Genomic DNA, 25,122 nt, shown 5'->3' on the forward strand with positions numbered 1-25,122 from the left:
GACGCAGCAGTAAACAGCCACGACTTGATGGAAAACAAGGAAAATTGGCCCAATCTCAGTCTGCTACTACCGTTAGAATCTAAAGATGTTGTACTTTTCCACAAAGAAAATATGGCCTAGTATTGACTTGACTTGGTAGTGATATTCAGTCTTCCATAGCCATAATCAATTAGAACATAGAGCTTGTGTTCAGAAATTTCTTAGAGAGAACCTTGTGGGCTTCGGATAAGATGTCGAAAAATTTCAGAGTAAAGGAGTCATCTCATTATCACCGGTAAATAACATCAATTTTATGTTGAAATCAGTTAACAAATTGGAGTAAATAAACAAAACAAGAGATTATGTGGGAGAAATACTCAGTTTTTGTTCTATATCCAAAACTTAGTAGCATAGTATTTGTCATGTTTCCTGTAGTGCGCTAGTTTGTATAGGAATTCCTTTATTTGATTTGATCCCTTGGGCACTATACAATATCATTTGGTCATTTTGTAGTATCTGCTACTACAACTACAATTCTAGAATTGTGTACCCATACGAGTTATTATTTCAACGATGCAATTGTTGCCTAATATTGAATTAACTTGAGAAGTAGCACTTGATGGAAATACTCTGTTTTCATTTCATCACTCTGTTTTTCTTCTTAAACTAAATAGCACAAGAAAAATAGACATTCTTTCTTAATTGTTAGTATAGAAATACATATTGATGTAAAAAATTTCCTCCCAAACAGCCCTTCATCGCTGGGATTGAACCGGTGGACTCAAATTACTGTTAAAGATAATGTAGCATTTTGTCTACCTCTGTTTTCCTATAAAAGTTCAGTGGAATAGTATTATAGGAAACATCTATAATCAATATTGAAACTTCTTTCTAATAAAAGGAAAAATAAAATAAAATTAGTTACTAAAGCTAGGCTTCAATTATCTCTTAACTAGCTAGATATCCCATGTTGCGAGTATATGTATACATTTTTCATTAAACGATGTATATTTACATATTTCAAAATCTGGTGTTCTAACCAGATTCATATATCTACATGTTTCAAAAATCGAAGTTCCAGACAGACTAAGATTGGCTATTTACGATTTTCAAAAAATCAACATTGTAACCAAAGTTGCTTTTGATACTGGTTACAAAAATGGTTGGACATAACAAAAATACATTAGATTCCGTCGGTTCATCTGGTGTTGAGATGTGCCACATCTGGCATTCACTGCATATCGTAACAGCATAGGATTAATAGTGAAAAACCATAGAAGATCAACTGACAGACAAAAAACAAAATGATACGTACAATTGGGATAAAGGAAAAGCAGAGGGAAATCATGACAGCTAATTGTCCTAATCCAATGAATAGTCAGGGCTTAAATATCTATATGAACAGAACTATTGTTCTGCTGATAGACTTGGCATTCAAGCAATTCACCTTCATATAAGCAAACATAATAAACATATTCCAAATACTGCTATGATTCCGCTACCAAAACAGTTAACTTAGCAAGCTTGCATTTTATAATGACATGTAATCTCAACAGAGATCCATCCAAAACAAATATATAACCTGATGAAGAAAGTAAACGTAGTAAAAAGGGGTGACTAAAACTACATATGAAAAGTAGCAGTTCTATGAACTTTGAACACCCTAACTCAACAATCAAGTCCATCTTTGGCTCATTCGTTGAATGTACATTATCAGTTCTAAACATAAGGGTATCCCCACAGAGCAGACACAAAAAACAAATTCTAGTATTATAACAATGTTCCCTCTCTGTGCAACATTTTAATATAAAAGTGACCTACAAAGCGTACCAATTTCTTGCAACTTCTAGTTAGAGTCATTTTCACTTGCTACAATAATTTGTTATGTTGTCAAGCTTTCATCACCAAAATGTAAGCATTAGTATGCTTTATGTTTAAGAGACTGTGCTTAGAAAACTAACTATTGTTCAGAGAATTAACGAACGACATAAGCTTGCTTTACTTGAAAAAGCTAAATTCTAAAACCAGCATCAAAGAGTTGAGCCAAGTTATACACAAAACAAAGAGTTATCTCCTCCCTCTAATAGGGTTACTTGTTCAAACCACACCACAGCCCCAAAATATTGTTCCTTCCAATTGTTCCTTAACTATGCACTTTGAAAGATCTAATGGCTGCTCAGGGAAATAAAAAATACAAACTTACAATTGTGTAACCAGTAAGAATTCTAAAGTAACAACAGAAGATTCGAACTTACATATAAAGGATACAGCCGAACATCAATTAGTAGGCCAATTTGAGGGGGGTTCGGAACAACTGAGAATAGCCAATGTTGCTCATACTTCTGGATCTCATTCCAAACTGTAAAGTATTTGAGAAAGAAAGTAAGGCTTTGACTCATCCACCCAAGCATCATAGTCATAATAGAATAGTCATAGTAGAAATTGACTATTTCCATGTCGAGTAAAAGAAATGAAAAAAATTCCACGCACCTCTGGCACCAGGTGTCAAGGCCAAGCCAAAGTTTATCAGATACAATGAATTAAGAAACAAATATAGTTATCTTGGACATTTTCGATTAAAAAGGTGACAGACTCTGAGCAGCCTCAGACGATAAACCTACAGCAGAAGATATATCCTCATGAATAGAATCCAATACAGTAGTCACTATTAGAAACCAAAAATACAATAGGGAAACATAATACTTTAAATTTCCCCTGAAATCACAAACCTCTCCACAAACTGATTCAAAAAAGAGCTTAACATCAGCTTGAAAAACCTGCAAAAATAAAGCCAAAAAAGAGTCTGATAAGAAATTAAAAAATCTAGGTGCCAACAAATGACAAATTGTTACCAATAAAAATACCTTCTTGTCAATATTTGGAAAGTATATATTTTCTTGCACACATCTCACGTTCATCTTCAGTCTAAACCAAAGTACAAAGAAGAACCACGTTATTAATAAAGAAACTATTGATTATTTGGTGCTGAAAGACTTTTAAGTTCAGAAATCTGTAACTGTCTCAAAAAAGAAAAAGAAAAAGAGGTTCACTTACCGGAGGCAGGTGCAATAGCTATCTTAGAAGGCAACACCCTCACAGTGTAGAAAAGCAGCGCTTGCACCTTCTGCTTAAACAAAAACCATGAACCATATCATTGAACATTTAGCAATTAGCAAATCATATCTGCAACATATAACTATTCAAATTTATGCATCCATATAATCTCAACATATGGCCAACCCACACTACCTTCAACAGTGAACTCGATAAACGCAAAACGGAGTACAACCTTCACCCACACAAAATGCTAATTGTTCAAAACCAGTAATTTTGATCAGGCAATGAAAAACTCTTCAAAACAAAACCAGATTACCTGCCTAGAAGTAATAAATATGATTTTTAGTGTTACCTACTCATAAGTCACTTGATAATTCGGTTAATAGTTATAATTGTATTGTTTTAATTGTTGTTTGGCTGATATACAAACTACTGCTCTTACTAAATGATTTTGACCATTAAATGGAAACTTTTCCTGTCAGGATTTAATCCAGAGACATAATAAAATGATAAGGACATATTTGCTTGTTAGTATAATCAAAATCCATAAATCCAGGGACTCAAAAACCAAAGGTTGCAAAACCTTGCACACCATTCTTTATCGAGAATATTTTCTAATTATATTCATTGGAAGATCATTCCAAACAGTAACTAACGGTATAACCAAGCAAGAAGGTTGACTCCAAGATGTTGTAACAATTTATACACCAGAAGGAGCTAGATGATGCACACATACTCCAGCCATGTTGAAGGCAGAGAAATCCATGAAACACAAAACAAAAGGATCAGATAGAAGTGTTTACCCAACAGAACAATAACTTGTGCTTAGATCAGCCATTGGACAATCAACCATTTGTTCCACAATTTTCCTTCAAAGAGTTATCAGGCATTACTGTCAATAATTATTCTTAAACCAAATGACACAATTCGGATATAATTATAATACAGATAGAAGAGAAACATAAACAATTCTTTCAAATTTCAAATGATAAATCAAAATATAACAAATAAAGAGCAGTCTATAGGTTACTTGGATCTTGAAGACCACACTCCTACCAATTGATATCCAGCTGTACCCTTTGAATGTAAGTTCAAATCCTTTGTTATGATTTTATTAATATTTCTTACTGGTTACACAATTTTAAGTTTTTATTGCCCTGAGCAGCCATTAGATATGTCAAAGCGCATAGTTAAGGACAGAGATGCATGAGAGGTATACGTGGATTTGCTTCTGAAAGTAGAAGTATACTATAATCAATTCAGTAATATTCCATTCTAAATTAACAGCTAGCTACCAAGTGCTTTATAGCTTTTTAGGTGGACAAATCAGGCTAACAAATGACAAATAATGAAAGTACTATACAATTGCAAAGCCCTAATTTCACACACTATTCAATCAGAATCAATATCTCCCATTCAAAAGGCCATGAATCATTATGGGGGGAAAATGGAGGTTTTCTGCATTGAAAAATATATTCATGCAATTGAGAAACAGAGCGAGAAAAAGATAGAATGTAATCCACCAGATAATGCACCACCAAAACTGATTCCATCTCTCTTTTCTTTCTACCTTTAACTTTTGATTCATTCATTCATGACTTGTACACAATAGCAAAACATCACAGATCCCACAAACCACCAAAAAGGCAAAAACAGGAGCAATTACTTCACGAATCCAAGAAGCAAGCAAATTAAAGCAAAAAAATTGAGGAATTAGAGCAGTAATCTGAAAATTGAATTGAAAAGTAGCAAGATTGAGAACTTAGTTCCCATAATTGCATGATTTGTTACTCAAAGATAACACTACAGTTCCATCTAAAGTAACTTGCAATTACTGTGAAACAGAGAAATGCACAGAAAAAAACTAATGACAGGTAGATACCTTGGGTAATGGCCAGACAACTGTAGCCACTTGAAAGGTTGCAGCCGCCATTAGTAGAGAAACCCTCCTTTTCTGTTCAACAACTAAAACCATCAATACAGACATCACAAAACACGTGACTGCAGGAAGTTCAAGAAAGAAGAATCAATAACTACCTCTTCATGGGTAGGGGTGGAGAGTAACCAGATAGTACATCTCACTGTTATCTATAACCCAATTAAATAAAATTAGCAGAAATGAAAGAACAAAAGCAAAAATACCCAATAAGAAATCAAGACTGAAACTTTAGTGTAGAATACCATCCAAATTACCGAACCAATAAACAAAACCTAAAAATGATTTCAACCCTGTGACCTGAATTCACCCTCAAGACCAAGTAGCTTTGCTGTTTGATCAAAATCTAATATCAGAAAAGTTTCTCAGTCGTTCTCCTTATACCAGAACTCTTTCTTCTATGCCTCTCTCTGCCTGCACCGATTAGCCTCCAAAGAAGCAGAGCCACGCCACTAAACGGTGCCACGGTAGTACTGAGCAGCAGGACAGGAAGTAGACAGGTGTTGGGGCAATTCCGTAAGAACAGAGAAGAGGCAGTGGCAAAATCGTCTGTTACTCCTAATCTACAAAACCAAAAACCTTCCTTTAGTATAGTTATAATAATTGTGAATTTAACTTGCACTCCGACCTCAAAAACTTGTACTGCTTTATTGTTGTCCATGGCAACTGTGAACTCCTCAACTGAAGGGAAGCATGCATCTAGTTCTTCCAAAGATGAAGGTCCTAAAGATAAAGTTAAACAAAATCATTATCACGACAATGATAATGAGAGCTGGAATTTGGCTTCCATTAAAGTCATTGTGACTGAGGTCCAAATGTTCCAACTGCTGCAACTCGATCAATGAGTTTAAGACTACCTATACTTTTAAAGAACTCACCTTGTGAAGAGACTCCTTCAAGATGAAGTTGAATCACATGGTCTGTCAGTGGGCCACAGTACACTCCTTCCCATCTGCAACAGTCTTGATTTTTGGCTTCGCTTTCCCATGAAGAGAGTCGCTTGTATGCACCTCGTCGTCACATTAACATGGTGGTGGCAGACGGATAAGGAAGCGTTGATATTGGATAGATGTTTCAAGCGCTTTCTGGTCTCCATCATAACATTTAAATAAAAACAAGCTTTATTTCAGATGACGGAAGAAGAAGCTCATGCCGTACAAGTATTTATATGGCTGTCTATTCTTCAACAGTAGATTAATTTAGAACTTCCCAGTGTCAATTACTTTTCAACAGTTATCATGCCAACAGTTGCTTTCACTTGCAGTTCATTTACGTTGGAAACATGGTCTCTCCCATAAATTTTGCTATTCAGGAAGCTCTAAACAATGTAATGCAAGCTCAAGTAACTTCCCTAATATGGCACATTGCATCTTATCTTTAGGCTGCTGCCCTTTCTGCACTCGGATTTGAGAATAAAGCACAATCAGCACTGAAGGAATTATGCTTGAAGCCAAAAGGAACACTACTGCTGGACACAAGTGAGAATAAAGGCTCAGGTACTAAATTTGACACTTTTCATTCCAACCTATATAGGTTCAACACAAGGTTCCAAACCAGTGAAGTTGGAGCTTCACACATTACGGTGATGTTTGATACTTATCTTTATTTGATTTGATCCCTATGCAAATAACTTTGAAAAAACATGGAAAAAAAAAAAAAAAGATTAGTTGTAGAAGACAGTTGGAGGAAAAGATGTATAACAAAAGCATATAATTTGTGTACAGATACCATGGCTGTCTATTCTTGTTGATGAAAAACAGTTGAAATCAAGAAACAAAACCTCAATAAATACTATGTCTATTTTTTTTTTTTTTTTTTTTTTTTTTTTTTTTTAAACCCCACCCCAACCCACCCATAGTGGGGCTCGAACTCCTGACCTCCCAAATGAGAGTTCAGAGCCTTACCACCCCACCAACACACACACAAAATAAATACTATGTCTATCGGCCCCAATTAAATCTTTCAATTTCCTAACTGCCTGTCCATGGATTTGTAAAACTAAACAATATAATGTCGCAACAGAAAGGGTAATGCATGCTCATTAAACTAGCCTGTCAACATCAAAAGTAGTTTTATTTAATAAAAAAATTATAACGGTTCTGTAGCCCATATGTGAATCATCAATAACACAATTTATTTGAAAAATGAGTTCCATGAATTAAGAATGATGGATCCAATGATTCACTGTTACACAAATATCACATAGGAAAATGTAATATGAAAACTAGTATTACAAAATTGATAGTAATCTTATAACTTAATTTAGAGGTATATCTTTGGTACAGAGTAGAAAAATGAATTTAGTCTCACAAAAACTTCTCTTAATATTTGATACTCAAATGAGCAAAGATGCTTCCTTTATTCTTTAGTTTCACTGAGAAAATGGTCTTTAGTTAACTACAACTGATCTATAGGGCTAATGCAACAATTGTAGGTCTTTATGTACAAAGGTAAAAACTCAGTTAACTGGTCGTTCTATATAAACTCATCCCAATTTTTAATAAATCTATATAACCACATAACCAGCATTTCAAGTAACAATATTACTCAAGGGTATATAAAAGTAATATATGCAAACACACCCATGGACTTTATAAGATATATGAAGTCTTATCTTTAAGAATCAATAGACCTAGTACGAGCTCAATGGCATGATTTCACCTTTCAAAATTATTTAGAGGTTCGATTTTACTTATCCTCCTGAAATATAAGCTCATGTATATGTGAACATTAACAGTTCCTTCAAGATAGAAATTGTAGAATATACTAGGCATTAATGAAGAGCCCAATATATATTAATTGTGTCAGCCTTACCTGGAGTGGCAAAAGGGCTTCAAACACTTTACTGAATCTTATAACCAGAAACTAAACTCAACTTTAGGTTGATAGAAAAATAGGGTGTAAAATGAAGTGCCTTGGCGTCATGCTTATGTAAGTGTCTTGCCTTACCTAGAGTGGCAAAAAAACTATAGACACTTACTTAATCATATACCCAAAATCAAAAATCCACTGTAGGTTAATTAGATCATGTCAACACCTAGAGTGGCAAAAAGAACAGTTCTAGTTACTTCCAAATGTGAGTTTTAAACCTTATTATATGCTGACATTGATCTCAGGAGCCATAGTCATCTAAACCTCCTGTGGGGAGCAATGATTCCAACTTTTAAAACCAATATCACAAGTTATCGATCCAATACTAAGGTTGTTGAGTTAAAATCTTTTACATGGGACTGCTGTGGGCAATACTATATGTGAAAATCTTTAACTAAAACTGGATCAAGACGATTATAAATTGTTTAATTTGGGTTTTGTGAATAAAGGCTTACCGTGTAGTTTTACAAGGAATTAGAAGACTTTGATTTTCTATAGGCAAACAACACAGCAAACAAGAGAAAACAAATACTCATAAATCAATCAACCATCTGCAATTAATAGTCCCTCTTATTTAAGAAGGGGGGAGAAGCTTCTTCTCGCTTCGTGAACACAGGCAGAGTCTCATCTGTCGCCACTCACCGACGCTGCCCAAAACCAATACTCCTAATCTTTCTTTCCCTCTCGTGAATCAGGAACCATCATCACCGTCGCCTCTGATTATTATCATGGGTTGAGGAAGGAGCATCAGAATCTTTTCCTCTGCTCTCAAGTTTGATGTCTGCTAACAGAGCTTTGGAAATCAATAGATCCCTTTGTGAAAACGACTCTCTTCTCTCTGTCTTCTTAATAGAGCTATGATGTTACTCGATGGCGGTAATAGAAGGTGTTTATTTTGGTCTATGCGTATGCGACGGTAAGGTTAGTTTTTGCTTAAATTGGTATTTGTGAAGGATTGGTTGTGGTTAGCGTAATCCCAATTCACTCTGAATAAGGATTATTTTCTATTAATCCTGGTCAGGGTGTTACAGCAATTGAGTGTTATTCACAGGTGAAGTTCATCAGAATGTTCTTTGTGTGACTTTATTTAATAAGTTGGTCAAGAAAATTTACTACGAAATTTGGTTGATACCAATGCCAAGTTCGGTATTGGATTGTTTTGTCATTATACACACTCAAGCTATCACATTCAGATTCAGATAAAACAAAAGATGATTGAAAACCTTACCTGCTAAGATGAGACAATAACAAATAAATTGGTAGTTCAAAGGTATGCATGTCTTAATATAGTTTTAAGTGATCCTATTCTAGTAATGGATTGATTATTCAGTTATCAATTGGGGTGTTATCCTGCATGATCTGTATGTGTTATTCTGCTGACAGTTGCTTCTACTTGCAGTTCATTGATGTTGGAAACATGGTTTCTCCCACAATTTTTGTCCGTCGTAGTTTGTCTTATCTCATGGATGAGATGCCTCTGGAAGCTTTAAACGATGCAATGCAAGCTCAAGTAATTTCCCCAATATGGCACATTGCATCTTATCTACAGGTCGCTGCCCTTTCTGCACTCGGAATGGAGACTGAGGCGCAATCAGCACTGAAGGAGGGTACTGTGCTTGAAACCAAAAGGAACACTGCAGCTGGACTCAAGTGAAAAATCAAGGCTCAGGTACCAAATCAGACACTACTTAGTTTCGCTCTCAACTGTTGAAACTCAACATACTAAATGCAGACAACGTACTGCACTCTCACACAATTCAAGGAAACCATAAGGTATGGCTTATAAAGCCTTACAAAGAAAACTGAAAAGCAAACAGCCTTACATAGAAAACTGAAAAGCAAACAGCACTCTAGAAACATGGAGCATGAAACAAGGAAAAGCAAACAGCACATGGAATGAAAAAGTTCAAACCCACCGCACTACCCTGTTTAAGGGAATATTGACATAAAGCAATAACACAAAACATATTTTAATAACCTTGACAGCTCCAACAAATCCTCCCATAAACTGATGTTCATTGCATCGCATCAGTTTATACCTGGCACCAGACACATTCCAAGCAAGTCTCGAATTTTTTCGAACACCTCTAGCTTCAGTGGTTTAGTCATAGCATCTGCAATTTGATCTTGTGTGTTGCAATAAACCAGCTCCACAGTTCCATCCTTGGTAAGCTGTCGAAGAAAGTGAAAACGTACATCAATGTGTTTACTTCTCCCATGCATTACTGGGTTCTTCGAAAGTTTTATGGTTGAGCTATTGTCACAATACACTGTAGTACACCCTCTTTGTGCATGACCAAGCCTTTCAAAAATTCTGCGCATCCACACTCCTTGACAAGCACAGTAAGCAGCAGCAATGAACTCTGCTTCGGTGGTAGATAAAGTAACCACAGGTTGCTTTTTGGAAGACCATGAGACTGCTCCATCACTAAACATGAAAATATACCCTGATGTACTTTTTCGATCATCCACATCACCTGCATAATCACTATCAGTGAATGCCTCAAGCTTCTCTTCACCATTCCTTCTATATAGAACTCCCAAATTGATAGTGCCTTTAAGATACCTGAGCACCCTCTTAGCAGCTTGCATATGTAACTCAGTTGGACTTGACATAAACCTACTAATTAAGCTTACCACATACATGAGGTCAGGCCTAGTTGCGGTCAAGTACATGAGACTCCCCACTATTTGCTTGTACATGGTGGCATCTACCTTCACACCCCCTTCATCCTTCATTAATTTGAACCCAGGAACAATTGGATTCCTCACTGAGTTGGCGTTCTCCATTCCGAACCTTTCCAAAATCTCACTTGCATATTTCTTTTGGCAGATATAAATACCAGCTTCATTTTGAACAACTTCAACACCAAGAAAATAACGCATCATTCCAAGATCAGACATATCAAATTCGTCCTTCATCGACTTCTTGAATTCCTCAAACATATATTCATCATTGCCAGTAAATATAAGATCATCAACATATAAACTAACAATGAGAATTTTACCTCCTTCACTCGACTTCACAAATAGAGTGTGTGCTCATGAGGACATCTTTCAAACCCTTCTTTGATGAAATATGCTTCAATACGACTGTACCATGCACGTGGAGCCTGCTTGAGTCCGTACAGGGCTTTATTTAGCTTGTATACCTTTAATTCATCTCCTTCCTTCACATAGCCTTGCGGTTGATCAACGAATACTGCCTCAGTAAGCTCCCCATGTAAAAACGCACTCTTGACATCTAGTTGATATACCTTCCAACCTTTTTGAGCAGCAAGAGCAATTACCATTCTAATGGTGTCCCATCTAGCCACTGGTGCAAAAACTTCAGTGTAGTCAATCCCATATTGTTGTGCATACCCTTTTGCCACAAGTCTGGCCTTACATTTATCAACTTCACCATTTTCATTCAACTTAGTCTTAAAGATCCACTTCACCCCAATTGTTTTTGCTCCAGCCGGCAAGATTGTTAACTCCCAAGTATGATTCCTTTCAATTGCCTCAATCTCTTGATCCATTGCAGCCTTCCACTTAGCACTCTTGAAAGCTTCTTCAAATGTGGTTGGATCAGTGACAGAAGTAAACATGACAACGTTGTTTGTTTCTTCCTCTTCAGATAACCCTTCTCCGCTCACATAATCTTGCATCCACACAGGTTGCATTCTTGTCCTCCCTTCTTCTAGAATTTCTTCTTCTTCTGCATCATCATTATTCACATTTTCCTCTTCACTTTGAGCAGACTCATTTTCTTCTTCTTCACCATCACTCCAATCTAACACATCAAGCCTCACCTCTTCAGCAGTCCTTCCCCAATTCCAACTTTCATCCTCTTCGAAAACCACATCTCTACTTACCACAATACGTTCAGATATAGGATCATAAAGCCTGTAAGCTTTTGATTCTTTGCTCACACCCAACAAAACACACTTGTAGCTCTTATCATCCAGCTTCTTTCTCTTAGCCTCTGGAATGTGAACATGTGCAATGCAACCAAAAACCCTGAAATAGTGAACAGCTGGTTTGATCCCACTCCATGCCTCTTCAGGGGTCATATCCTTCACTGCCAAGGTAGGGCTCCTGTTGAGAATGTGGATTGACCAATTTACTGCTTCGGGCCAGAATACTTTTGGAACTTGTTTCTCTGACAACATGCTCCGAACCATATTCATAATGGTTCGATTTTTCCTCTCGGCTACCCCGTTTTGTTGAGGGGTGTAGGCTGCAGTCAATTGCCTACTAATGCCATGTGTGCTACAGAAAGTGTTAAACTCTTGAGAGGTGAACTCTCCTCCTCTATCAGTTCGTAAACATTGAATATAATCTCCTGTTTCCTTCTCAACGAGGCACTTAAAACTCTTGAATGTTGTAAAAGCTTGGGACTTCTCATACAAGAAATATACCCAGGTTTTTCGACTATAATCATCTATAAAACTGATTAGGTACCTTTTTCTGCTATTTGACAATGGCTTGATAGGTCCGCATATATCTGAGTGTATGAGCTGAAGTCTGTGTGAGGCTCTCCACATGCTCTTCCTTGGAATTGATTCCCTGTGCTGCTTCCCTACCATACAATCTTTGCATAGCTTGGATGGCATCTTGAAGTCTGGTAAACCCTTCACCATCTTTCTGTATTGAAGAGTTCTTAGCCCTTTGAAGCTTAGATGGCCATATCGACAATGCCACAAGTGAGTGTTGTCTTCAGACACTGTTTGGAAGCAAGCTGAGGCTTGAGGCAACATGTTTGCACGTATTACGAACATCCTGTTAGCTGACATCTTAGTTTGCATGATCAAACCTTTTCTTGGATGATAAATCTGGCACATTCCATTTTGGATTAGAATTGTAACTCCCTTTTCTTGCAATTGTCCAATGCTAAGCAAGTTATTCTTCAGCTCCGGGATGTAGTACACATCTGTGAATACTTGTGTGACTCCATTGGCTTGTAGTCTTACATTACCCTTCCCCATGACTGCCATTTTGGAGTTGTTGCCTAGTTTTACAGACTGTTGAAATTGCTCATTTAGATCAGTGAACCATTGCTTGTTGCCACTCATGTGGTTGCTGCAGCCGGAATCAAGAAACCAAACCTCCTCCATCTTAGAATTGTTGAGCTCAACGTATGCCATAAGTAACATCTCCTCATTCTCATCGTGCTCTGCATAGTTTGCACCTTTCTCCCATTCAGGGCACTCATGCTGAAAGTGCCCTAATTTGTGACATTTGTAACATTCAACCAATGCCTTATTAAACTGTTGTCTGCCCCTTCCTCTTCCTCTTCCTCTAAAGCCTCCTCTTCCTCTTCCTCTTCCACCAGTTCTGTCTTCATATGTGACTTTCAATGCTTGTTCCTCTCCTCCATGGCTTCGCATTCTCTGCTCGTGTACAAGAAGGCTGCTTTGCAATTCATCGATGGTCATTGTAGATAGATTATTGGATTCTTCAATGGAGCACACCACATAATCAAACTTGGCAGTCATCGATCTCAGGATCTTCTCAACAATAACCAGCTCTGTCATATTTTCACCGTGAGCCTTCATCTTATTTGCAATTGTGAGGGTACGAGCAAAGTATTCATCGACTATTTCTCCTTCTTTCATTTGAAGCACCTCGAACTCCCTTCGAAGTGCTTGCAATTGAGCACGTTTCACCTTTGTAGAGCCCTGGTACTTCTGCCTCATTGAATCCCATATGTGCTTTGCTGTTTCTTTGTTGAGAATTGTCTCCATAATTGTTCTGTCAATGGCTTGAAATAAATAATTTTTCACCTTCAAGTCTTTCAGCTTTGCATCTTCAATTTGCTTGCGTTGGCCCTCTGTAAGTTCAGCTCCTTCTGCTGTAGCAGGTATCCCATTCTCCACTAAACTCCAGTACTCTTTCGATCTCAGAAAGTTCTCCATGAGCATAGACCAGTGGTCATAATGCCCATCAAATCTTGGTATGGCAGGTTGCACAAAGTTGCTCTCAGTTGCCATGTTTCACTCACTCTCTATCTCTAAGAAAACTACGGTTTCTTAGCTTTGAAACTCTCAATCAGGCCCCGTGAAGGGCTCTGATACCAAATTTGTTGAAACTCAATATACTAAATGCAGACAACGTACTGCACTCTCACACAATTCAAGGAAACCATAAGGTATGGCTTATAAAGCCTTACAAAGAAAACTGAAAAGCAAACAGCCTTACATAGAAAACTGAAAAGCAAACAGCACTCTAGAAACATGGAGCATGAAACAAGGAAAAGCAAACAGCACATGGAATGAAAAAGTTCAAACCCACCGCACTACCCTATTTAAGGGAATATTGACATAAAGCAATAACACAAAACATATTTTAATAACCTTGACAGCTCCAACATCAACATAACAGAAAGTCCCAAACAAGGGAAGTCAAAGCTTCATTCTTTACCATGATGGTTTATTTATGTAGGGTGCTTTATTTAATGTGATCCCTTGGACGCTAAATGATTCAACTATACAAATTGAAAGATATTGAATTTAAAAGTTGTAGGAGATAATTGGAGGAAAACATGCATGTAGTTCAGAAGCATGTGATTTATGTACACATACAATTCCTATTAATTATTTCTGGTGAAAAACAGTTTGATTCAAGAAAGGAGCTTGCGTGTTGCCGTCCGTAATTAATAGGTCTTTTTATTGTTATTGATATTGTTATTTAAACTATATACTGCAGGGATGTCTAACATAGAACTAGCTAGAATAGTTATATGCAAGGCAAACAGTTGACTGGAGAGTTCTCCAACCAGTTCCTGCAGTTACAGTAGAAATCATTTAATAAAAGACAATTTCTGGTAATGAATGAATTGGAAGAATTTATGTGAGATAGAGTGGAAAGAATTGGAGGAGGTCCAGTTTCTTAGATCGGAGAGCTTGTTTATTGTTTCCAGCCAATCAGAAGTCTTAGATCGGCCCAAGTCAGGTCCAGGTTTTTTTAAAGAAGAAAGACGAGGGAGCCAATTGAGGTTTTCTACAGCCCGAATGAAGTGGTTATAACTTATAGCCGAGATTGAGATACTGCAAGTAAGGTTTCCAAGCTGATGATGTGGAATTTCGCCACCTAAGACAGCATCAGAGAGTGATCTAGATATCTTAAAATGGTCAGATTACCAATGAGCTCTGGAATTTTGTTCGATTCCCGGTGAAGTCATTGGGGTTGAGATCTAGGTCTTAAATTGGACATAGAGCAAATGAGCGCTGGAATTTGGCTCCCATTGAAGTCATTGTGACTGAGGTCCAAATATTTCAGCTGCTGCGCCTCAATGAGATTAAGACTACCTTTACCTTTAAAAAACTCACCTTGTGAAGAGACTCCTCCAAGATGAAGTTGAATCACATGGTCGGTCAGGGGGTCACAGTAGACTCCTTCCCATCTTGACATATGCCTATATATATATAAGCGATTTGGTGGTCCTGTGATTTAGCTTTGCTTGAACAATCAATCATGGATTTATCAGAGTTATGGCCATTTGGTTGTATGATCAAAGTAATAGCCAAGTGCCATACTCATTCTATGGTGACTAAGGAGTTTGGGTTGGATTTAGCTGTTTATTTTCCATGGCCACCCAACAAATATTTTTGGGAAAAATGAAATGATAAAGTGGCAGCCTAGGGGGTTATTGCTATGCATGCTGTTCAATTGAAACAAACATATATGTAGGTATGCTCTGTTAGATATGTGTCGTGAAACTTGCATAAGTTTCTATAGTTTTGTTAGACACTCTTTTAAGTTTTTGTTTTGCTAGTCTGCTTTCTTGGAGCATCATCTTGCTGGTTGCATTTTCTTTGGTTGTGAGTGTCCATAGTGGTTTTTAGTGTATATGGCTTTGAGAGATTCCAGAGCCAAAAATATATATTTTTAGTCATTCTATGAATATGTATTTCCTCATTTAAATGGGTTCTCTTTATCATCTAAATGGGTGCTTTTGTGTTATTCAATAGGTCTCAGTATATCATTAGTTATTCATTGTAACGTATCATTATTCAAGTTGGGCATTTCCAATGTACTGATTGCTGCGCACCAGTATTCCCTATTTGAAGAGTGATGATTCAGTTGACTTGTGCAGAAGAAATCTATTAATCTATTAATAGATTATGATTTATGGTAATATGTTTATCAGCTTTGCTTAATCACTCACTAAGGATAATTAAGGCATATTTTAACTCCAGTCTTTTGAGATTTGTGCAGTAACGATTCAGTTGATAGCAAATGATACACTCGATTAGTGTGGAAATGATTTATCTTGGTCAGCAGACATTTTTTTGCTACCACTCCCCGTTCTTTTTCAAGGTTATTCTAGAGGACAATTCAAAGGGACCTCAAACTGGTAATTGTGCCTCTGTTTCTGTATACCTCTTTCGTATTTTAAGTCATTATGCCTATGCTTCTACTTGTTAGTCTTCTAATCTTCTATTGTACATATTAGTTTGTTTATTTACAATATTTCAATAGATTTATGTGCCATGCATTAATCGATGTAATGTATATGATATGCTCTTGCTAGAGGGTTGCAAGTGATTTGGTCTGTTTTGTATAATTGTCCCTGAGAAATTTTATTTTCCGTACATGCAATTGGCCGTAACATGATATGCAATTGGCTGTTACTTGATCCAAGAAAACATGATATGGTTCGTTTCCGATCGGCAAGCCATCTTGTAGACTGTCTAGCTGATAGATTGAGAGTTGAAATATTGGAATTTTATCATAAATTTTCATCAGTTTTCATTTTATGCTTTGCTATCATTTTTGCAACTGCTTTTCTCTCTTTGTAAAAAAAAAAGAAAAAAGAAAAAAAAAAGAGTAGCGATGTAAAAGATATTGTTGAGAAATGAGGTTCAAATTATAGGTTTTCCTGTACATGTAATTGAAATTTAATTATCTGTTGTCATTACCAAGCCATGTAATTTTGTTAATATCATCAAAGAATGAACGCAAGGTGACAAACGAGGAGGTTCTTCAAAGGTACGATCATAAAAGTTCTCATTTATTTACTAGTAAGTCTCTTGTGATTCAACTGACTACAGTAAACAGTAGAAATCATTTAATATAAGAATTTTTTTGCAGAGATGTCTAAATAGAATCAGATAGAATAGTTATATGCAAGGCAAACAGTTGACTGGAGAGTTCTCCAACAAGTTCCTACAGTAACAGTAGAAATCATTTAATAAAAGAAAATTTCTCGTAATGAATGAATTGGAAGAATTTATGTGAGACAGAGTGGAAAGAATTGGAGGACGCAGATCACATCCCCATTGAGGTCAAGTTTCTTAGATTAGAGAGCTTGTCTATTGTTTCCAGCCAATCAGAAGTCTTAGAGCAGCCCAAGTCAGGTCCAGATATTTTAAAGAAAGACGAGGGAGCCAATTGAGGTTTTTCTACAACCTGAGTGAAGTGGAATTTCACCACCTAAGACAACATCAGAGTGATCTAGATATCTTAAAATGGTTAGATTACCAATGAGCTCTGGAATTTTGTTCCCGGTGAAGTCATTGGAGTTGCTTTAGGTGTCTTAAATTGGACATGGATCAAATGAGCGCTGGAATTTGGCCCCCATTGAAGTCATTGTGACTGAGGTCCAAATATTCCAACTGCTGCAACTCAATGAGTTTAAGACTGCCTTTACCTTTGAAAAACTCACCTTGTGGAGAGACTCCTCCAAGATGAAGTTGAATGATAAGGTCGGTCAGGGGGTCACAGTAGTCCTTCCCATCTGCAATAGTCTTGATTTTCGGCTTTGCTGCCGAATGAAGAAAGTCACTTGTAGTCATCCACCAGGTCTTGTTTGATAGCTAGGAGTGCATCCCTCTCCCTCTCCACGCACTCTCTCGTCACGTTAACATGGTTGTGGCTGAGGCATAAGGAAGCGTTGATATTGCATGGACATGTTTCAAGCACCTTCTGGCCTCCATAATAACAATTAAATAAAAACGGGACTATTTGAGACGACCGAAGAAGCTCATGCCATACAAGTATTTATATGGCTGTCCATTCTTCAACAGTACATTAATTTAGAACTTCCCAGTGTGCATTAGTTCTTAACAGTCATCATGCCAACAGTTGCTTTCACTTGCAAGTCATTGATGTTGGAAACATGGTAAGCTCAAGTAACTTCCCTAATATGGCACATTGCATCTCATCTTCAGGCTGCTGCAATTTCTGCACTCGGATTGGAGAATACAGCACAATCAGCACTGAAGGAATTATGCTTGAAGCCAAAAGGAATACTGCTGCTGGACACAAGTGAGAATAAAGGCTTAGGTACTAAATGTGACACTTATCATTCCAACGTATATAGGTTCAAGACAAGGTTCCAAACCAGGGAAGTTGAAGCTTCACACATTATGGTGCTGTTTGATATGTGGTAGTTATTTTCTGGTGCGCTAGTTTGTAGTTAAATCTTTATTTTGTTTGACCCTATACAAATAACTTTGAAAAAACATGGAAAAAGAAGAAGATTAGTTGAGATTAGTTGTAGAGGGCTGTTGGAGGAAAATACTTATAACAAAAGCATGCAATTTGTGTATAGATACCATGCCTGTCTATTCTTCTTGATGAAAAACAGTTGAATTCAAGAAAGAAAACCTTAAGATGCAGTCCCTAATCACTGGTCATTCAGTAGTTACTGAGCGCATACATTATCATTTAAACTATACTAACTGCAAAAATTTCTGAAATAACACTAGCTAGAATAGAAATTATTTAAGGCAAAGAGTTGATTGGACCAACAAGTTTTTACAGGTTTTTTTTTTTTTTAGGAAGCGGAGTAAGAGCTAACTCATTGCTCTTATCCGAATTTATTGAAAATCAAATAAAAGATACATAGCAAGGGGGGCTATGCCAATACCTCGCCAGGATAAAATACAAGCTGAAAAGTACAATAATCAAGAACGGTAAAATAACTAACTGAGCACAACCCTAACATGAATATGAAGAAAATGACAGACTGCCAATTCCGACTATTCTGATACTGAGGGGTAGCCTCTTATTGAAAACTAATACAATGAGACATGGAAACCGAATTTCGCAAGGTATAGACAAAAGAAAGAAAAACATGACCGAACAAGCAGGGTACTAAACACTGTATACTTGAAGACTTGAGCGGATGATTGTACAGCGCAAGTATGTGATGTGCTCAATTGAAAGGAAGCGCTTGTTTCAGAAGATGCTGGCGCTGTATAAAACATAAGTGGAATACCATTAGTCGATTAGTAGGAAAAGACAAACTTATAATAACCAATTATTCCAACGATGATGCAGTATAAAAAAGCTATCTATGATGAACACACAGATGCAGAGAAAGTGAGAGGTTACCGCTTAAGATTGTCTACTGAGCATATCCTTCAATTGCCGTCTGAGCAAAGCTACCCTCACATAAATCCAATCATTTAAAGCATTCAAGAAGTTGTAGTATGCATATCTCCATGACCGCTTGAATATCAAGCTCCCACAGACAACCCAGAATCCAACAGCAAATCCAAGTCCTAGACTTATGTAAAAGCCCGGTGTGATGAGCTCATCTGGATCTGCTTGATCACTCGAGACATTTGGCCCACCAGTTCCCTCTGGATTACAAGCATCAAGTGGACGTCCACACAATTGAGGATTTCCGGCATAAAAGGACGGATCAAAGCTCTGGAGCTGAGTACCAGTTGGAATTTCACCAGACAAGTTGTTAAATGACAAATCCATGACACCAAGTCCATAGATCTGAGCAAGGCTTGTCGGAATCCTGCCACCTATCTTGTTTCTAGACAAATCAAGAGAATCTAGTGACTTCAAGTTTCCGATCTCTGGAGGTATTTGCCCAGTCAAATTGTTCCATGAAAGGTTCAGAGAAACGAGCCCAACAAGATGAGTGATTTCACTTGGAATCTCCCCAGTTAATCTGTTGCATGAGAGATCAATGCTCTTGACTAGCCCCAAAATGTTTTTGTATGTAGACAATGTTCTCTTCCACATGAAGGTTGCATCATCCTCATAATAAAGAGAACTCATAGGTGGTTCGGCCTCAGATGTATTAAAAGAATGTCTGATGGTTAGATTTGAATTTCCTTCTTGCACCAAAGAAGTCAAACTATCGAGGCATTTTGGTATAGATCCAGAGATTTGATTCCCAGAGACATCCAAAATTTGAAGGCGTGCTAGATGGCATAATTGTGAAGGCAAACTTCCACTAAACTGATTAGATTGAAGCATAAGAATAACCAAATTTGGAAGACGGTCCCCTAACCATTCAGGGACTGAACTTGAAAGCGTATTGTTCCCAAGATCAATAACATTTAAGCTTGTACAATTCTTCAAGGATGAAGGCAATTCTCCCACAAGTCTGTTGCTCCTTAATTTCAATGTTTTGATTCGAAGTAAACATCCTATATTGGGTGGGATTTTCCCAGAAAAAGAATTGTTACTCAAATCGAGAAGTTCTAGATTGACCCAATATCTCCAACAATCTGGAACTTCTCCTGAAATATGATTTTCAGAGAGATCAAGAAATTTGGAAATTTTAACATTCGAAGAACACAAGAAGGAAGTCATCTCTGAAAATTTATTATCAGAGAGATCCAAATATGTCGCTTTTGATAGAAATGAGGGTATTGGACCTTCCAACTGGTTGGAACTAAATCGAACTTCAACTCCGCTTAATGATACAGCCTCTGAACTCCCTAATGTTCCTCTAATTTGATTGTTAGACAGATCTATAGTCGAACCGTCACCAAATAGACCCCAGAACCAGCTTGGAGGGACATCTGAAATGTCACCATCAGACATGTCAAGGTAGGAAAGATCTTTTTGGGTTCGAAGCCATTTTGGGAAATCCGGCCCCACCATACAAGACCTCAAGCTTAGATATTGCAATTGGAAAGGAGGAACCCAATCAGAAGTGACATTGAATTCTAATAATGAGTTATAGGATAAATCCAACTCATATAAATTGAAGAGTTTTGAGAAATGAGTTTCTGAAATCTCCCCTTCCAAACGATTCATACTAAGATTTATATGGAGCAACCCAGACATCTGTCCAATACTTTGCGGTATTCTTCCGCTTAACAGATTTCTAGAGAGATCTAAACTCCACAAAGATGATAGTTGCCCAATAGTTTCAGGTATGCTTCTGCTTAATTGATTTTCAGAAAGAGCTAAATAAGACAATGATGTGAGTTGCCCAATACCTTCTGGAATTCTTCCGCTCAGAAGATTTCCAGAGAGATCCAAGGCATACAAACCGGAGAGTTTCCCAATACTTTCCGGTATCATCCATCGTAATTGATTTTGATCAACAGATAATTGTTTGAGAGAAGAAAAATTTCCAATGCTATCCAGAGCACTCAACTTATTTTTGGAGAGAGTTAATACCTCCAATGATGAAAAGCTTGTAAGATTAGGAAGTGACCCAGCAAGATGATTATTGGAAAGATCAAAACTCTGTAATGAGTTTTGAACACATGCTGAACATCCTTGAACAAACTCAGAAAGTTGTCCACTAGTCAGATTACAACCTGAAACTGACACATATCGCAAACTGCATAACTGGCCAATGAATGCTGGGATCCCTCCTCCGAATGGGTTATAAGAGATGTCAAGACGTGCAAGTGAGCTCATGTTTGCAAAAACATCGTGAATCAAACCACTTAATTGGTTGGAAGAGAGGTTAAGCTCTGCAAGTGAGCTCATGTTTGCGAAAGCATCAGGAATCAAACCACTTAATTGGTTGGAAGAGAGGTCAAGATATTCAAGTGAGCTCATGTTTGCGAAAGCATCAGGAATCAAACCACTTAATTGGTTGGAAGAGAGGTACAGAGTTTCAAGTGAGCTCATGTTTGCGAAAGCATAGGGAATCAAACCACTTAATTGGTTGGAAGAGAGGCCAAGATATTCAAGTGATCTCATGTTTGCGAAAGCATCAGGAATCAAACCACTTAATTTGTTGGAAGAGAGGTCAAGAGCTGCAAGTGATCTCATGTTTGCGAAAGCATCGGGAATCAAACCACTTAATTGGTTGGAAGAGAGGTCAAGAGTTACAAGTGAGCTCATGTTTGCGAAAGCATCAGGAATCAAACCACTTAATTTGTTGGAAGAGAGGTCAAGAGCTGCAAGTGAGCTCATGTTTGCGAAAGCATAGGGAATCAAACCACTTAATTGGTTGGAAGAGAGGTCAAGATATTTAAGTGAGCTCATGTTTGCGAAAGCATCGGGAATCAAACCACTTAATTGGTTGGAAGAGAGGTACAGAGTTTCAAGTGAGCTCATGTTTGCGAAAGCATCGGGAATCAAACCACTTAATTGGTTGGAAGAGAGGTACAGAGTTTCAAGTGAGCTCATGTTTGCGAAAGCATCGGGAATCAAACCACTTAATTTGTTGGAAGAGAGGTCAAGAGTTGCAAGTGAGCTCATGTTTGCGAAAGCATCGGGAATCAAACCACTTAATTGGTTGGAAGAGAGGTACAGAGTTTCAAGTGAGCTCATGTTTGCGAAAGCATCGGGAATCAAACCACTTAATTGGTTGGAAGAGAGGCCAAGATATTTAAGTGAGCTCATGTTTGCGAAAGCATCGGGAATCAAACCACTTAATTGGTTGGAAGAGAGGCCAAGATATTCAAGTGAGCTCATGTGTGCGAAAGCATCGGGAATCAAACCACTTAATTGGTTGGAAGAGAGGTACAGAGTTACAAGTGAGCTCATGTTTGCGAAAGCATCGGGAATCAAACCACTTAATTGGTTGGAAGAGAGGTACAGAGTTACAAGTGAGCTCATGTTTGCGAAAGCATCGGGAATCAAACCACTTAATTGGTTGGAAGAGAGGTCAAGAGTTACAAGTGAGCTCATGTTTGCGAAAGCATCGGGAATCAAACCACTTAATTGGTTGGAAGAGAGGTACAGAGTTTCAAGTGAGCTCATGTTTGCGAAAGCATCGGGAATCAAACCACTTAATTGGTTGGAAGAGAGGCCAAGATATTCAAGTGATCTCATGTTTGCGAAAGCATCAGGAATCAAACCACTTAATTTGTTGGAAGAGAGGCCAAGAGCTGCAAGTGATCTCATGTTTGCGAATGCATCAGGAATCAAACCACTTAATTTGTTGGAAGAGAGGCCAAGAGCTACAAGTGAGCTCATGTTTGCGAAAGCATCGGGAATCAAACCACTTAATTGGTTGGAAGAGAGGTACAGAGCTTCAAGTGAGCTCATGTTTGCGAAAGCATCGGGAATCAAACCACTTAATTTGTTGGAAGAGAGGTCAAGAGTTGCAAGTGAGCTCATGTTTGCGAAAGCATAGGGAATCAAACCACTTAATTGGTTGGAAGAGAGTTCAAGATATTCAAGTGATCTCATGTTTGCGAAAGCATTGGGAATCAAACCACTTAATTGGTTGGAAGAGAGGTCAAGATATTCAAGTGAGCTCATGTTTGCGAAAGCATTGGGAATCAAACCACTTAATTGGTTGGAAGAGAGGTACAGAGTTTCAAGTGAGCTCATGTTTGCGAAAGCATAGGGAATCAAACCACTTAATTGGTTGGAAGAGAGGCCAAGATATTTAAGTGATCTCATGTTTGCCAAAGCATCGGGAATCGAACCACTTAATTGGTTGGAAGAGAGGTCAAGATGAACAAGGGTGGTATTGAAATCGCACAACCATTTGAATATTGAAGAACTGACCGCAGGATTTCCAGAAAAATCAACACTAAAAAGAGAATTGGAAGAATTTATGTGAGAAAGAGTGGAAAGAGTTGGAGGAGGAAGACTACAGAAGCTCAAGGTCAAGTTTCTTAAATTGGGGAGCTTGTTTATTGTTTCCAGCCAATCAGAAACCTTCCTTAGATCGGTCGAACTCAGGTCCAGGTATTTTAAAGAAGAAAGATGTGGGAGCCAATGGAGGTTTTCTACACCATGAGTATGCCCGAGATTGAGATACTGCAAGTGAGTAAGGTTTCTGAGCTGATGATATGGAACTTCATCACCTAAGCTATTCCCATAGAGATCTAGATATCTTAAATTGGTCAGGTTACCAATGTGATCCAGAATTTTGCTCCCGGTGAGGTCATTGAAACTGAGATCTAGGTGTCTTAAATTGGACAAAGAGAAAATGAGAGCCGGAATTTGCCTCCCATTGAAGTTATTGTCACTGAGGTCCAAATATTTCAAATGCTGCAACTCAATGATTTTAGGACTAACTTTTCCTTTAGAATGTCTGTAAGACATGTAAGGCATAAACTCACCTGGCCAAGAGATCACCGCCAGTCCTCTAAGATGAAGTTGAGTAACATGGCCGGTCAGCTGGTCACAGTAGACCCTTTCCCATCTGCAACAGTCTTGCTTTTTGGCTTCGCTTCCCCATGAAGAGAGTAGATTGTGATCATCCCCCAGGTCTCGTTTGATAGCAAGAAGTGCATCCCTCTCCCTCTCTATGCACCTCGTTGTCACATTAGCATGGTGGTGGCCGAGTGATAAGGAAGCGTTGATGTGCAGAAGAAGCACAATTGATATTGCATAAGCATGTCTGAACCACCTTCCCAACTCCATCTTAATTAATGTAATCAAGACGATGTTAGATAAGAAGCACAATTGCACTGCAAGTATTTAGATGTATGGCTGTGTGATTTATCAGAATACTATCTTTGCATGCAAATCATTCCCTATTTATAATGATTCCTCACAAGAATTAATCCAAGCATTTCATATCTGAAACAGAGCCACAAGGTCATAGAGGACAAAATACGAAGTAAGAAAGAGAGTCGTCGTCTACGTTGAGCATTCACTGACATAACTCGAGTGTTGACTTAATAATTGCATGAGAAGCTTAGTGCAAAGTTATTAGTGAAAACAATTAACACAAAGACAACTTTTGCTTATAACACAAAGAGCTCAATAACACTCGCGCGCGGGGTTATCAGTTGTCAGATTTCAGATTCTCAGAATAAAATTAAGCTTATTTAGCTTAAAATACAAATATCTCAATAACACTGCGAGTTGCCTCCATATATTTGTTTTCTGTAATTAGTAAACAAGGGTTTCATGTATGGAAGAAAATGAAAAAGAAAATTGCTTTCTTCGCCGGCATCACAATCATCTGGAAATTGCATTAAATTGCATTGTATCTGCTATTGTCACTTAATATTGACTTGGCTTGGGATGGTGATCAGTAGACTTAACGTAAAGGAGACGCAGCAATAGATACAAACAAATTAACTTAATAGATAACAAGAAACATTGGACTCAAGTATCTCTGTTTGATACTACTGCTTGAATATAAAGAAGTTATAATTTCCACA

The 25,122-nt window shown here is 37.7% G+C and overlaps 1 protein-coding gene and 1 long non-coding RNA gene across 7 annotated transcripts; both read right to left on the bottom strand.

Moving 5' to 3' along the window:
- Positions 1-947: 947 nt before the first annotated feature.
- LOC133717479 (uncharacterized) lies at positions 948-6,767 on the bottom strand. 6 transcript variants are annotated; one of them, XR_009849653.1, is made up of 11 exons: positions 5,851-6,767; positions 5,616-5,695; positions 5,074-5,535; positions 4,919-4,990; positions 3,840-3,905; positions 3,034-3,103; positions 2,844-2,904; positions 2,709-2,756; positions 2,470-2,596; positions 2,235-2,338; positions 948-1,213 (listed from the first exon to the last, which is right to left on the bottom strand). It is a non-coding gene; the product is annotated as an uncharacterized LOC133717479 (long non-coding RNA). The 6 variants fall into 6 exon arrangements; XR_009849650.1 differs by having other exon boundaries at positions 5,601-5,695; XR_009849654.1 differs by adding an exon at positions 3,229-3,352 and having other exon boundaries at positions 5,074-5,695.
- A 9,669-nt stretch (positions 6,768-16,436) lies between these two features.
- Positions 16,437-24,675, bottom strand: LOC133717918 (receptor-like protein EIX2). The gene is made up of 2 exons (XM_062144677.1): positions 19,169-24,675; positions 16,437-19,028 (listed from the first exon to the last, which is right to left on the bottom strand). Exon 1 carries the CDS (start codon positions 24,371-24,373, stop codon positions 19,172-19,174), a length of 5,202 nt encoding a protein of 1,733 aa, XP_062000661.1. The 5' UTR covers positions 24,374-24,675; the 3' UTR covers positions 16,437-19,028; positions 19,169-19,171.
- Between the last annotated feature and the right edge of the window lie 447 nt (positions 24,676-25,122).

This window comes from Rosa rugosa, chromosome 6, assembly GCF_958449725.1.
Source record: "Rosa rugosa chromosome 6, drRosRugo1.1, whole genome shotgun sequence".
NCBI lineage: Eukaryota > Viridiplantae > Streptophyta > Magnoliopsida > Rosales > Rosaceae > Rosa > Rosa rugosa.